At 44.7% G+C, this 16609-nt stretch overlaps 1 protein-coding gene across 3 annotated transcripts in view; it reads right to left on the bottom strand.

The window, feature by feature from the left end:
* Positions 1-7336, bottom strand: part of LOC118380203 (charged multivesicular body protein 5-like) — a 59910-nt gene extending 52574 nt beyond the window's left edge. For all 3 annotated transcript variants that reach the window (XM_052502215.1, XM_052502216.1, XM_052502217.1), the window contains exons 1-3: positions 7165-7336; positions 6570-6674; positions 3631-3677 (exon numbers count right to left, since the gene is read on the bottom strand). In XM_052502215.1, coding sequence (XP_052358175.1) covers positions 3631-3677; positions 6570-6674; positions 7165-7233 — 221 coding nt within the window. In that variant the 5' untranslated portion in view covers positions 7234-7336. The remainder of the gene's footprint in view (positions 1-3630; positions 3678-6569; positions 6675-7164) is intronic.
* Positions 7337-16609: the final 9273 nt, after the last annotated feature.

The raw sequence follows: 16609 nt of genomic DNA, 5'->3' as shown, positions 1-16609 counted from the left end.
ATGCTCCATGTAACTGATTGTTTTATATAGGATGCTCCATGTAACTGATTGTTTTATATAGGATGCTCCATGTAACTGATTGTTTTATATAGGATGCTACATGTAACTGATTGTTTTATATAGGATGCTCCATGTAACTGATTGTTTTATATAGGATGCTCCATGTAACTGATTGTTTTATATAGGATGCTCCATGTAACTGATTGTTTTATATAGGATGCTCCATGTAACTGATTGTTTTATATAGGATGCTCCATGTAACTGATTGTTTTATATAGGATGCTACATGTTGTTAGTAGGCCCAATAAAAACATCCCACTTCTATCAGGCCATATGTTTTTTTCTTAAATTGTTTTATAAAGGCCTCGGCTGGGCTAGTGAAAGATATGCCTTATAGCCTACCTCTGGCTGGGTAGAGTTAGACTCCAATTAAGCCCTCTTGTTGTTTGTAAAGTCAAATTAAGATGAATATTAGTGTTGAAATGAAATACTCAACTGGTGTAGTTTTTCTCCATCTGTTGCTGGGCAACACTTGCATAACAAGTGAGCTATATTTTCAGCACCAGGCGCTGTTCACCTGACTGCTGCATTACGTTTCAGCACCAGGCGCTGTTCACCTGACTGCAGCATTACACTCAGCACCAGGCGCTGTTCACCTGACTGCAGCATGACTCAGCACCAGGCGCTGTTCATGACTGCTGCATTACGTTTCAGCACCAGGCGCTGTTCACCTGACTGCAGCATTAACCTGATGCTGCATTTTACCTGACTGCTGCATTACGTTCAGCACCAGGCGCTGTTCACCTGACTGCTGCATTACGTTTCAGCACCAGGCGCTGTTCACCTGACTGCTTCGGTTCAGCACCAGGCGCTGTTCACCTGACTGCTGCATTACGTCTCAGCACCAGGCGCTGTTCACCTGACTGCTGCATTACGTTTCAGCACCAGGCGCTGTTCACCTGACTGCTGCATTACGTTTCAGCACCAGGCGCTGTTCACCTGACTGCTGCATTACGTTTCAGCACCAGGCGCTGTTCACCTGACTGCTGCATTACGTTTCAGCACCAGGCGCTGTTCACCTGACTGCTGCGGTTATGCACCAGGCGCTACCTGACTGCTGCATTACCTGACTGCTGCATTGTTTTACCAGGCGCTGTTCACCTGACTGCTGCATGTACCAGGCGCTGTTCACCTGACTGCTGTTTTATATTCACCTGACTGCTGCATGCACCAGGCGCTTGTTTGCTGCATATAGGATGCTCAGCACCAGGCGCTGTTCACCTGACTGATTGTTTTATCAGCACCAGGCGCTGTTCACCTGACTGCTGCGGTTATTGGCGCTGTTGCTGCATATAGCACCAGGCGCTGTTCACCTGACTGCTGCGGTTATGCACCAGGCGCTGTTCACCTGACTGCTGCATTACGTCCACCAGGCGCTGTTCACCTGACTGCTGCGGTTACGTTTCAGCACCAGGCGCTGTTCACCTGACTGCTGCGGTTACGCCAGCACCAGGCGCTTTTGACTGCTGCGGTTACGTTTCAGCACCAGGCGCTGTTCACCTGACTGCTTTATAAAGGCACCAGGCGCTGTTCACCTGACTGCTGCGGTTTTTCAAAGGCGCTGTTCACCTGACTGCTGCATAACGCTCAGCACCAGGCGCTGTTCACCTGACTGCTGCATTACGTCTCAGCACCAGGCGCTGTTCACCTGACTGCAGCATTACGTCTCAGCACCAGGCGCTGTTCACCTGACTGCTGCATTACGTCTCAGCACCAGGCGCTGTTCACCTGACTGCTGCGGTTGCGTCTCAGCACCAGGCGCTGTTCACCTGACTGCTGCGGTTGCAGCATTACGTCTCAGCACCAGGCGCTGTTCACCTGACTGCTGCGGTTGCAGCATTACGTCTCAGCACCAGGCGCTGTTCACCTGACTGCTGCGGTTGCAGCATTACGTCTCAGCACCAGGCGCTGTTCACCTGACTGCTTCTGTTGCAGCATTACGTTCAGCACCAGGCGCTGTTCACCTGACTGCTGCGGTTGTCTCAGCACCAGGCGCTCAAATTAAGACCAGGCGCTGTTCATATTACTGCTGCGGTGCAATACTCAGCACCAGGCGCTGTTCACCTGACTGCTGCGGTTGCAGCATTACGTCTCAGCACCAGGCGCTGTTCACCTGACTGCTGCGGTTGCAGCATTACGTCTCAGCACCAGGCGCTGTTCACCTATTGACTGCTGCGGTTGCAGCATTACGTCTCAGCACCACAGAATGGTCCTCTGCTTTATTAGTTGACTGTCTCCTGCATTCTCTCTCCTCACGAATGAAATTAAAATGTAAAGTTTTGCATTATTTAGGTGGGTTAACTTCCTTGCAACTTCCTTCTTATTCACTATTTATATAAATGATTTAGACAAAAATGTCCCAAAATGCGCGACTTCATTTTTATGCTGATGATACTGTTATTTACTGTTGTGCCTCGTCGCTTTCCAGAACTTGCCAACTGCTTTTCATACTGTTTAACATACCTTGTGTCAATTGAGGCGTATCCTCAATACTGACAAAACTAAACTAATGGTGTTTTCTGAGGCAAGAAATAGACCTCTGAACCTTTCACCTATTACTACCTGTCAGGGCAAGGAGATTGAGGTTGTAACCTCATATAAATATCTTGGAATTTTAATTCATAACTGCCTCTCTTTTAAATAGCATATTCAACAACTTACAAAAAAAATTTAAGCTGAAATTGGGATTTTATTTTAGGAATAAGGCCTGTTTTTCTTTTAGTATCAGCTACATTTATGCCTTTACTAGACTATGGGGATATTTTATATATGAATGCTTCCACTCAGTTTGCGATCAATTGACACTCTTTACTGTGGCACTTTGAGATTTATTTTAAACTGCAAAACCCTTACGCACCACTGCACTTTGTACACCAGGGTTGGCTGGCCTTCTCTAGTCACTCGTATTGGCTCAGGCACTGGCATACCTTCATTTCCAAATACATTTTGGGTTTACTACATTTTTATTTGTGGATTTTTATTGTTCAGAAATGTGGTGGGTCGTCTCTTCGTTCGCTGTAATTTTTGTAATGACTTGGTGCTGCCTATCTTGGCCAGGACGCTCGTGAAAAAGAGATTTTAAATCTCAATGAGCCCTTCCTGGTTAAATAAAGGTTCAATCAAATTAAAAAAACATTTGGGACTTTTTGCATCTCGGGTCTGAGATTTGTTTTAAATAAAAAATTTTTTTTTAAATTAAAATAATGTTCATAATTCATTTTGGGGGCTTTGGGGTGGAAAATAATATTGTTGGTGGGTCAGATTTGTCCCACAGGCCACCAGTTGGGGACCCCTGATCTACACTGACTGAAGTGGATTTAACAAGTGACATCAATAAGGGATCATATCTTTCACCTGGATTCACCTGGTCAGTCTGTGTCTAATGTTTTGTCCACTCAGTGTAGAATACAATATATCACATATCTTCAATATAAAATATAATTATTCATACCTGGAATACAAAATGGTCATTTATTCCAAGCTGAATCGACAATGACTCATTTTCTGAGTGTTTCTAAACAACAGTGGTATCTTGTTTATACAGTAGTACTGAAATGAACAACATCTTACTGTCTCTTCTGCTTCAGAACCCTCATAGCTTTCTGCTTCACCATGTTCTGGAGAGGAAGAGGAGATAGAAGAAGACTTTATTAGTCCATCAGCTTTCCCCTCCCAAGAACACCGACAGAGAGACAGGCAGACTGACAGACAGACCGGCAGACAGACAGGCAGACTGACAGACAGAAAGGCAAGACAGACAGGCAAGACAGACAGGCAAGACAGACAGACAGACAGACCGGCAAGACAGACCGGCAAGACAGACTGATAGCCAGAAACAGACAGATAGACAGGCAGACAAGACAGACTGACAGACAGGCAGACTGACAGACAGACAGACAGACAGACAGACAGACAGACAGACAGACAGACAGACAGGCAGACAGACAGGCAGGCAAGACAGACAGACTGACAGGCAGGCAGGCTAGACAGACTGACAGGCAGACATACTGACACATAGACTTGCAGGCATCAGAGGTTAGTGTAAGCGGTCAGTCAAAGGCAGCGTTTCCCAAACTCGGTCTTCAGGACCCCAAGGGGGTTTAGGTTTTGATGATGATGATTAGTTGATCATCTGAATCAGCTGTGTAGTGTTGGGGAAAAATACAAATGGGCACCCCTTGGGGTCCCGGGGACCGAGTTTGGGAAACGCTGCTCTAGGGTGAAACCGTTTGAATTAACAAAACGTTTTGACAACGAAGGAGATGTGCCACGCTGCATGAGGCAAATGGTGGTCACACCAGTTACTGACTGGTTTTCCGATCCACGCCCATACCTTTTTTTTTGGTCGACAGAGTTTTGACCAATCTATTAGTCTACATTTTAAAACGTGTATTATTCCATATATAGACACATGAAATCAACTGTAGGCCACTGAGCTTGTCTGATGCTTTATGCAATTAAAAATTAAGACAAAATGACTCAAGAGGGAGCCAGAGATCAATATAGCTGCTGTTGCTGGCCTTGGTAGATTCTGCCATGATGTTCCTGACGTTGCCAGTAACAGGTAACAGTAACACCAGTGGTCTGCAACCTTCTCCATTTGAAGTGCCAAGTTATCCTACCACTTCTACCGATCTGCAACCTTCTCCATTTGAAGTGCCAAGTTATCCTACCACTTCCACCGATCTGCAACCTTCTCCATTTGAAGTGCCAAGTTATCCTACCACTTCTACCGATCTGCAACCTTCTCCATTTGAAGTGCCAAGTTATCCTACCACTTCTACTGATCTGCAACCTTCTCCATTTGAAGTGCCAAGTTATCCTACCACTTCTACCGATCTGCAACCTTCTCCATTTGAAGTGCCAAGTTATCCTACCACTTCTACCGATCTGCAACCTTCTCCATTTGAAGTGCCAAGTTATGCTACCACTTCTACCGATCTGCAACCTTCTCCATTTGAAGTGCCAAGTTATCCTACCACTTCCACCGATCTGCAACCTTCTCCATTTGAAGTGCCAAGTTATCCTACCACTTCTACCGATCTGCAACCTTCTCCATTTGAAGTGCCAAGTTATCCTACCACTTCTACTGATCTGCAAGCCAGTTATGATTTTCATGTGCACATTTTCGTGGAATAGTTTTATTTAATTCATAATGTCATGTGGTTAATCAAAATCATATCTAAATGAAAATAATACAAAATCTAAAAGTAACTACTGTTGACAATATATAAAAATAGCCTGCAGTCGTGGCCAAAAGTTTTGAGAATGACACAAATATTAATTTCCACAAAGTTAGCTGATTCAGTGTCTTTAGATATTTGTGTCCGATGTTACTATGGAATACTGAAGTATAATTACAAGCATTTCACAAGTGTCAAAGGCTTTTATTGACAATTACATGAAGTTGATGCAAAGAGTCAATATTTGCAGTGTTTACCCTTCTTTTTCAAGACCTCTGCAATCCGTCCTGGCATGCTGGCAATTAACTTCTGGGCCACATCCCGACTGATGGCAACCCATTCTTACATAATCAATGCTTGGAGTTTGTCAGAATTTGTGGGTTTATGTTTGTCCACCCGCTTCTTGAGGATTGACCACACGTTCTCAATGGGATTAAGGTCTGGGGAGTTTCCTGGCCGGTGTCCTGTGTGAATTTAAGTATGTTCTCTCTAATTCTCTCTCTCTCTCTCTCTCGGAGGACCTGAGACCTAGGACCATGGCTCAGGACTAACTGGCATGATGACTCCTTGCTGTCCCCAGTCCACCTGGCCGTGCTGCTGCTCCAATTTCAACTGTTCTGCCTGCGGCTATGGAATCCTGACCTGTTCACCGGACGTGCTACCTGTCCCAGACCTGCTGTTTTCAACTCTCTAGAGACAGCAGGAGCGGTAGAGATACTCTCAATGATCGGCTATGAAAAGCCAACTGACATTTACTCCTGAGGTGCTGACTTGTTGCACCCTCGACAACCACAGTGATTATTATTATTTGACCCTGCTGGTCATTTATGAACATTTGAACATCTTGGCCATGTTCTGTTATAATCTCCATGTAAGAAGGGCTATATAAATACATTTTATTTGATTTAGTGGTCTGAAGGGATAGGTCCATTCTATGATTGAAATGACACACATTCTGTATTCAAGAGCCAACCGATGCACAACACAACCTCAGATGATGTGAAATAGGGCCTAAGCTACAACATGTGAATCTAACGTTTTTAGATCATTTATGTTAAATGTCATAATATTTATTACAAATCATCCATTTATTTCCAGTGACGTCTCGTGGTATGGTGGGGTATGCAAAACGGGTCGACTTTGAGCACCTTTATCTCCTGAATGTTTTGGCATTCAGGTCCCAAACGTCACTTCCTGACCTCTTCTTCGATGGGCGGAAAGTTGTGTTTAAATCAAAAGGGCTGTCAAAAAGTGATTGAATTCAAATGGATTTCCTCATCTACTAAATCTCCTAACACATCCCCTTCCCTCTATTTCCCCTCTAACCTTAGAGGGTCCTTCTCTCATCTTCTTCATTTGGTCTTTATACTTAATCAGTTCAGCGTCCAGACGGGAGATCTTCTGATCCATAGACTCCGCCCTGGCATCCACCTACATCACACAGCTCTCAGTTAATCACAGATGTATCAATAAATACTATCTAGAAAGGCACAGATACCACAGTCCTTCTCTTTAAATGACATGTTTGGGCTAAACCGAAGGAGAATTCAGCCCCCTGGACAGTTCCCAGACAGGACTACAGCTAGGAGAGACATGAGACCTGGACAGACAACAGCAGTAACTGACATTACTGTAATAGCCTGAAGCAGCGAGACACCAAATAACAGGATTCCCACGTTGGGAAAGAAGACAGTTTATTAGCTGTTTGACCCAAAATGAAAATGACCCTAGCCGTAACTTGCTGAAGTGAAATGATCACATCCAGGGAAATGGCTCTACTGTTGAACCGTAATATGATGAGATGTCTGTTGTTCTGATTTTGACAGATGAACAACCTATCGCTAGGTAACGTTAGCTGGCTCATTGTAGCTGACTGGTTGTCATCATAGCTAGCTAAAAACAACCACCAGACAAAACTTACATTTCCTATGCAGTCCGATAGATTAGGAGGAGGTGCTTTGGGTTTTCCCCGACCAAATATTCGATTCATTTTGACAATATATAACTCCCAGAAGCCTTTTAACCTGTCATAAAACACAATGCATCAATATATATATATATAAACCACCGCTGAACACACCCGGAAGCTGCGGTACCTACACAAAGTGATGCTATTGGTAATGACGGTGGCCAATGAAGTTTGAGCAAATGTCGCCCTCGTGTGGTGACAACTGGCGCTGCACATGAAGACCTTCAATTCCAGGGCAGATTTCTATCAGTCTGTTATTACTCTGGTCTGGCCTGGTTGGGGCAAGGGGGGGGTCTGGCCTGGTTGAGGCTGGGCAGGCGGGGGGGGTCTGGCCTGGTTGGGGCTAAGGGGGCGGGGGGCCTGGCCTGGTTGGGGCTAAGGCGGGGGTGACCAACCCAGTTATAAACCATCAATGAAAACAGGGATCATGAGGTAAAACATGACCTTTATAATAAAGCATATAATTTGAGTAGTGGCATAGATCAGTAAAGTAGAGGCACTTACAGAAGTTGCTCAGAAGGGGCAGATGTTTTTGTTGCCTCAGATCCCGGGGAAAAGTTGACCTTTTAGTAATGCATTTAATGCAATTTAATTATGCGTTGTTTTACATGACTGGAGACTTCGACATAATATTTTTTTAAACCACACAAATGATCAAAATCACAGGCTACTTTCACTGAGGAACGGAGAATCTGAGCTCAATAAAAAACGACCTTGTGTTTAATCCATCAATAGCCTGGCCTCGGTGTGTGGAGACAGACACATTGTAGGCTACAATATGACAAGGAAATGATAGGCCTAGAAATGCTTTAAAGTTTCACCCAGTGATTGCAGCTCACCGGCAGGTGATGGCCGATGCATCTTGACAAAAGCCTGTACAGTACCTCTCCTGTTTCACTTTGTAAAACAATATTTAGATGTTGATCTAAAAATGTTGGTAGCCTACAGTCTTTTCAGCAGGAGCCCTTTCCTAACAGCCTGTGTTTTCCCCTGATTGTATTTGAAATATTACGAAAGGCCTGTTTTGTCCACATGCTGTTTTTCACTGACAGATTTGCCATTCCCGACTGTAGGCTATGCCTTGGGGCATCACACAATCCACAGCTAGGCTATTAAAAAAAAAAGCTATTGATCCTCTGTGGCTAAATAATGGTCATTCTCATGGTGTAGTAGGCTATTCTGAACAGTAATTCTATAACTTTGGCAAAAGTACAGTACTTATATTTAAATTAATCATGGAGTGCTGCAGCTCTCTACAACCCTTTGGGCTGCGATGATTCTATAAGGAAATAAATTATGAAGTGCAAAGCTGGAGAGATGAGAAAAAAACAGGCTTGTCACCTTGTTTTTCTTGGGCACTGGGATGATGTTGGTCTCCTTGAAGCAGGTCTACAGCCTGGGAGAGGGAAAGCAGCTGGCCGGAAGAGCTCAGAGACATGGCAGTGTGGTGCTAGGACAACAACCTCTCCCTTTGTCAGCAAGACAAAGGAGCTAATCATGCACTACAGGAGGGGCAAACGCCCCATTCACATCGAACATGGCTGTAGTGGTGCGGGTCGAGAGCTTCAAGTTCCTCATTGTCCAGATCACTAAGGAAATAACAAGGTCCACACACATTTATGAAGAGAGCACGTCAGCGCCTCTTTCCCTCAGGAGACTTGACATGGGCCCTCAGATTGTCTAAAGGTTCTACAGCTGCACCACTGAGAGCATCTTGACTGGCTGTATCACCGCCTGGTACGTCAACTGTAAGGTACCGACCGCAAGGCGCTACAGAGGGTGGTGGGTATGGCCCAGTACTTCACTGGGACAAAGCTTCCTGCCATCCAGGACCTATATACCAGGCGGTATCCGACCGCAAGGCACTACAGAGGGTGGTGGGTACGGCCCAGTACATCACTGGGACCAAGCTTCCTGCCATCCAGGACCCCTATACCAGGCGGTAGGTACGGCCCAGTACATCACTGGGACCAAGCTTCCTGCCATCCAGGACCTATATACCAGGCGGTAGGTACGGCCCAGTACATCACTGGGACCAAGCTTCCTGCCATCCAGGACCTCTATACCAGGCGGTGTCAGAGGAAGGCCCTATAGAGGGTAGTGGGTACGGCCCAGTACATCACTGGGACCAAGCTATACTGCTGTTACTGTCTATTATCTATCCTTTACCCCTACCTACAGTATACTGCTGTTACTGTCTATTCTCTATCCTTTACCTACAGTATACTGCTGATACTGTCTAGTATCTATCCTTTACCCCTACCTACAGTATACTGCTGTTACTGTCTATTATCTATCCTTTACCCCTACCTACAATATACTGCTGTTACTGTCTATTATCTATCCTTTACCCCTACCTACAGTATACTGCTGTTACTGTCTATTATCTATCCTTTACCCCTACATACAGTATACTGCTGTTACTGTCTATTATCTATCCTTTACCCCTACCTACAGTATACTGCTGTTACTGTCTATTATCTATCCTTTACCCCTACCTACAGTATACTGCTGATGCTGTCTATTATCTATCCTTTACCCCTACCTACAGTATACTGTTGTTACTGTCTATTATCTATCCTTTACCCCTACCTACAGTATACTGCTGTTACTGTCTATTATCTATCCTTTACCCCTACCTACAGTATACTGCTGCTACTGCCTATTATCTATCCTTTACCCCTACCTACAGTATACTGCTGTCCTCCCTCGGCTGCTACTGTCCTCACTCGGCTGCTACAGACCGCCCTCGGCTGCTACAGACTTCCCTCGGCTGCTACAGATCGCCCTCGGCTGCTACAGACTGCCCTCAGGTTGCTACAGACCGCCCTCGGCTGCTACAGACCGCCCTCGGGTTGCTACAGACCGCCCTCGGGTTGCTATAGACCGCCCTCGGCTGCTACAGACCTCCCTCGGCTGCTACAGACCTCCCTCGGCTGCTACAGACTGCCCTCGGCTGCTACAATCCTCCCTCGGCTGCTACAGACTGCCCTCGGCTGCTACAATCCTCCCTCGGCTGCTACAATCCTCCCTTGGCTGCTACAGACCTCCCTCGGATGCTACAGACCACCCTCGGCTGCTACAGACCTCCCTCGGCTGCTACAGACCTCCCTCGGCTGCTACAGACCTCCCTCGGCTAGTACAGATCGCCCTCGGCTGCTACAGACTGCCCTCGGGTTGCTACAGACCGCCCTCGGCTGCTACAGACCGCCCTCGGGTTGCTACAGCCTGCCCTCGGGTTGCTTTAGACCGCCCTCGGCTGCTACAGACCTCCCTCGGGTTGCTACAGACCGCCCTCGGGTTGCTATAGACGGCCCTCGGCTGCTACAGACCCCCCTCGGCTGCTACAGACCGCCCTCGGCTGCTACAGACCGCCGTCGGCTGCTACACACCACCCTCGGCTGCTACAGACCCCCCTCGGCTGCTTACAGTCCTCCCTCGGCTGCTACAGACAGCCCTCGGCTGCTACAGACAGCCCTCGGCTGCTACAGACCCCCCTCGGCTGCTACAGACCGCCCTCGGCTGCTACAGACCCCCCTCGGCTGCTACCGACCCCCTCGGCTGCTACAGACCCCCCTCGGCTGCTTACAGTCCTCCCTCGGCTGCTACAGACCGCCCTCGGCTGCTACAGTCCTCCCTCGGCTGCTGCAGTCCTCCCTCGGCTGCTACACACCCCCTTCGGCTGCTACAGACCGCCCTTGGCTGCTTACCGTCCTCCCTCGGCTGCTACAGACCCCCCTCGGCTGCTACAGTCCTCCCTCGGCTGCTACAGACTCCCCTCGACTGCTACAGACCCCCCTCGGCTGCTACAGACCCCCCTCGGCTGCTACAGACCCCCCTCAGCTGCTACAGTCCTCCGTCGGCTGCTACAGACCGCCCTTGGCTGCTACAGTCCTCCCTCGGCTGCTACAATCCTCCCTCGGCTGCTACAGACTGCCCTCAGCTGCTACAGACCGCCTCGGGTGCTACAGACCCCCCTCGACTACTACAGACCCCCCTTGGCTGAAACAGACTGCCCTCGCTTGCTACAGACCCCCCTCGGCTGCTACAGACCCCCCTCGGCTGCTACAGACCCCCCTCGGCTGCTACAGACCTCCCTCGGCTGCTACAGACCGCCCTCGGCTACTACAGACCGCCCTCGGCTGCTACAGACCGCCCTCGGCTGCTACTACAGTCCTCCCTTGGCTGCGACAGACCGCTCTCGGCTGCTACAGACCTCCCTCGGCTGCTACAGACCGCCCTCGGCTGCTACAGAACTCCCTCGGCTGCTACAGACCGCCCTCGGCTGCTACAGACCGCCCTGGGCTTCGGGAGACGCACTAAACTCTTTCTGACGTCCTGCACAAAGTTAAATGACTCTGAATTCCTTATTTTATGAGATTTTAACTGGGACATGCTTACATCTGTATCGGACTCTTTTAAAGAACTGTGTGACTCTGAATCTCACTCAATTAATGCGCCTACAAGACCGAATCCCAGAGAACCTAACAAATTAACGCTATTGGACTTTATTCTAAGGAATACCCCTAACGTATGATCTCTGTAATTGCAAACAAAGGTTTCTGTACCAAATATTAAGTTTAGCTTTTCTGATGTATCAAATACTTATGTCATGCAATAAAATGCGAATTAATTACTTAAATATCATACAATGTGATTTTCTGGATTTTTGTTTTAGATTCCGTCTCTCATAGTTGAAGTGTACCTATGATAAAAATTACAGACCTCTACATGCTTTGTAAGTAGGAAAACCTGCAAAATCGGCAATGTATCAAATGCTTGTTCTCCCCACTGTATGTGTCCATTTTAGGGACAGATCAACATATTTATCCCTGTTACTATAGCAATGCTGGTGCAGGTGCAAAGCTCCTGGATGTCCTCTTCTACTACAGCATAAAGAGAACACGTGGACAATATCATCACACATGGTGTTTATTGTGTCTGTGTGGAAACAGGTCCAGTACAACATAGATAGTGAACATGACAATACACAGCGTTGCTCAGCCTGTTTCTGGACATCCACTTTGTATATTGGACCACAGGAACCATGTGGAAAGACAACTAGTTGTATCCCAAATAGCTGCTTATTCCCTATATAGTGACAACTAGTTGTATCCCAAATAGCTGCTTATTAACTATATAGTGACAACTAGTTGTATCCCAAATAGCTGCTTATTCCCTATATAGTGACAACTAGTTGTATCCCAAATAGCTGCTTATTCCCTATATAGTGACAACTAGTTGTATCCCAAATAGCTGCTTATTCCCTATATAGTGACAACTAGTTGTATCCCAAATAGCTGCTTATTAACTATATAGTGACAACTAGTTGTATCCCAAATAGCTGCTTATTCCCTATATAGTGACAACTAGTTGTATCCCAAATAGCTGCTTATTCCCTATATAGTGACAACTAGTTGTATCCCAAATAGCTGCTTATTACCTATATAGTGGCAACTAGTTGTATTCCAAATAGCTGCCTATTCCCTATATAATGACAACTATTCCCTATATAGTGCACTACTTTAGACCAGGGCCCTATATAGTGCACTACTTCTGAACAGAGTGTTTTGGGGCCTGGTCAAAAGTGGTACTATTAAAGTCCTATAAAGGGAATGAAGTGCAATTTGGATGCAAAACTAGTGTAGGACACAGTGGTTCCCCAGGATCAGGACTGAGCCATGACACATACACGTCAAACTGGTTCAAAATAACTTCACTAATATTGAATATGTTAATAGTTGAAACATTCAATGTATTCACCAATATTAACTGAAAGAAATGCATTATCATAAAGAGCAGGAACAGAACGAGACAGTATAATTTATCCTCTACGGGATCTGTGTCCCTCCACCGAGACATGTCTTATATGGGCAGAAAGCTTAACTTCTTGTTAATCTAACTGCACTGTCCAATTTACAGTAGCTATTACAGTGAAAAAAAGACCATTGTTTGAGGAGAGTCCACAATAACAAACCCTTTTATCGCGGCAGATGGTTAGATACATTCACCTCTGAAGGTAAATCATGTACTTACATTCAGGAATCTGGCTCTGATTTGTCATCCTGAGAGTGCCAGAGATAAAAATGTAGCATAGTTTTGTTTGATAAAATACATTTTTATGTTCAAATGTAGTAACTGGGTTCTCCAGTTTGAACCCCTGCTGTCTCTGGCTCCACACCCACCCCGCGCGGCCATCTAGATGTGGGAATGTTTGTGTATACGCTAATGATCCATCATGGATGACATTCCTGGTAGTGTGTAAACTTATATTTTGTATTACCATATCGTTTTGTATGTTCTCTACAGTTATGTACTTTATAGTTCTGTTCACCGGATGTGCTACCTTGTCCCGGACCTGCTGTTTTCGACTCTCTCTCTGTCTCTCGAACTCTGAATGCTCGGCTATCAAAAGCCAACTGACATTTACTCCTGACCTGTTGCGCCCTCTACAACCACTGTGATTATTATTATTATTATTATTATTTGACCCTGCTGGTCATCTATGAACGTTTGAACATCTTGGCCATGTTCTGTTATAATCTCAACCCGGCACAGCCAGAAGAGGACTGGCCACCCCTCATAGCCTGGTTCCTCACTAGGTTTCTTCCTGGGTTCCTGCCTTTCTAAGTAGTTTATCCTAACCGCCGTGCATCTACATCTGCATTGCTTACTGTTTGGGGTTTTAGTCTGGGTTTCTGTACAGCACTTTGTGACATCGGCTGATGTAAAAAGGGCTTTGTAAATACATTTGATTGATTGATTGAAAAGGTCAATTGACCAATTCTGCACATTTGGGCAGGCTTGATATAAAAATATTGTCCAGGATTGAAATGCTTCAGTGGATCAATCTGAAACTTTGCACACACACTGCTGCCATCTAGTGGGCAAAATATAAATTGCGTCTGACCTACAATAATACATTACGGCCTTTCTACTGCATTTCAAAAATGCATGTTTTTATCTTTGTATTATCTTTTGCCAGATCTAATGTGTTATATTCTCCTACATTCAATTCACCTTTCCACAAACTTCAAAGTGTTTCCTTTCAAATGGTATCAAGAAAATGCATATTCTTGCTTCAGGTCCTGAGCTTCAGGCAGTTAGATTATGTCATTTTACGTGAAAATTGGAGAGAAAAAGGGGCCGATTCTTAAGAAGCTACGTAGTTCATAGTTCTGGTCCGTTAGGCTCTCAGAATTTATAAAAGTTGTAATATCTAAAAAAAAAATCTCAGATACAACTTCTACATTATTAATATAGACAGTCAAAACAAGCACATCTGCCTTCTGTTCATACAATATGTTATATGTCAGGTTGTCTTTTCCCTGGTGGGTGGAAACAGTGGAAACTACGATGGTACACAAGTGAACGATGAGATAGGCAATAATAATTGTTCATGTTCTTAAAAACACCTACTTTTCAGACATCACTGACTGACAACACAACGGGTAGAAACACCAAATATGTTGATTGAAACAAATTTTTAGATGAACAGAAATGTCAATTTAGTTTTTTTAAGAAACACATTGTCTGTTTACTAAATCCTGTAAGTGTATGTTACATCAAACAGAAACACAATTATACACTGAATACACTAAATCATTGTTGTCTCAAATGAATGTTTACATTCTGTTACGATTTTAATTAGAATTTTAACAGAAGCTAACAAATATAACTGATCGATCCCATCTAAACTTACAGTTTACAATCCATAGCAGAGCATTACAGTAATGCAAACCCACTGAACGTTGACAACATGAGTATAGATCAGGGCTCCCGGTCCCTGTTCCTGGAGAGATACCCTCCTGTATTTCGAGACCAGGGCTCCCCATCCCTGTTCCTGGAGAGAGACCCTCCTGTAGGTTTTAACTACTATTAGTAGTACTAGTATATATTAGTAGTATTGGATAGAAAACACTCTGAAGTTTCTAAAACTGTTTGAATGATGTCTGTGAGTATAACAGTACTCATATGGCAGGAGAAAACCTGAGAAAAAATCCAACCAGGAAGTGGGAAATCTGAGGTTTGTAGTTTTTCAACTCAGCCCCTATTGAAGATACAGTGGGATACTGGTCATCTTGCACTTCCTAAGGCTTCCACTAGATGTCAACAGTCTCTAGAACATTGTTTCAGGCTTCTACTGTGAAGGATGGGGGAATGAGATGGGATTGAGTCAGAGGTCTGGCAGAGAACCATGAGAAAGTTACCTCTCGTTCCATTGATTTTCTACAGACAATGGAATTCTCCGGTTAGGACATTATTTAACATTTATGATAAAAACATCCTAAAGATTGATTCTATACATCGTTTGATATATTTCTACGACCAGTAATATAACTTTTTGGAATTTTCGTCCGACATTTCCGCTGGACTTGCCTGCGCCTTGTGAGTTTCGATTTGTTTACAAAACGCCCTAACAAAAGGAGGTGTTTGGACATAAATGATGAACTTTATCGAACAAATCAAACATTTATTGTGGAACTGGGATTCCTGGGATGAAGATCATCAAAGGTAAGTGAATATTTATAATGCTATTTCTGACTAATGTTGACTGCACAATATGGCGGATATTTTTTTTGCTGTTTTGGGCTCTGAGCGCCGTACTCAGATTATGCTTTTTCCGTTAAGTTTCATAAAAATCTGACACAGTGGTTGCATTAAGGAGAAGGTTATCTAAAGTTCCATGTATAATAGTTGTATCTATTATCAATGTTTATTATGGGTATTTCTGTGAATTGATGTGGCTCTCTGCAAAACCACAGCATGTTTTACTGAACATAACACGCCAATGTAAAATGAGATTTTTGGATATAAATATGAACTTTATCGAACAAAACATACATGTATTGTGTAACATGAAGTCCTATGAGTGTCATCTGATGAAGATCATCAAAGGTTAGTGATTAATTTTATCTATATTTCTGCGTTTTGTGACAACTCTCTTTGGCTGGAAAAATTGCTGTGTATTTCTGTGACTTGGTGGTGACCTAACGTAATCGTTTGTGGCGCTTTCACTGTAAAGCCTTTTTGAAATCAGACACTGTGTCTGGATTAACGAGAATGTTATATTTAAAATGGTGCCTAATACTTGTATGTTTGAGAAATTTGATTTATAACATTTCTGTTGATTGAATTTGGCGCCCTGCAATTTCATTGGCTTTTGGCCATTTGAACCCCGTTCCCAGACAGGTTAACTGAGACTGAACATTTGTTAGCAATTGGTGAGGTGAAGGATGTACTGCTGTCCCCCAGTTAGAAGAGAAGACCTGGGTCTCTTTAGGACTGGGTCAGGTTAACTCCCACAGCAGTGAACGGGTTGACTCCGATTGCATCGTCTATCTCCAGGAGAGTATTACAGCACCGTCTTCTGATGTGTTCTAGAGCAGTAAATCCT

The sequence above is a fragment of the Oncorhynchus keta genome, unplaced genomic scaffold (genome assembly GCF_023373465.1).
Source record: "Oncorhynchus keta strain PuntledgeMale-10-30-2019 unplaced genomic scaffold, Oket_V2 Un_contig_15295_pilon_pilon, whole genome shotgun sequence".
NCBI lineage: Eukaryota > Metazoa > Chordata > Actinopteri > Salmoniformes > Salmonidae > Oncorhynchus > Oncorhynchus keta.
Note: the sequence above shows the minus strand (reverse complement) of the source record. Positions and strands in the feature narration are given on the sequence as shown.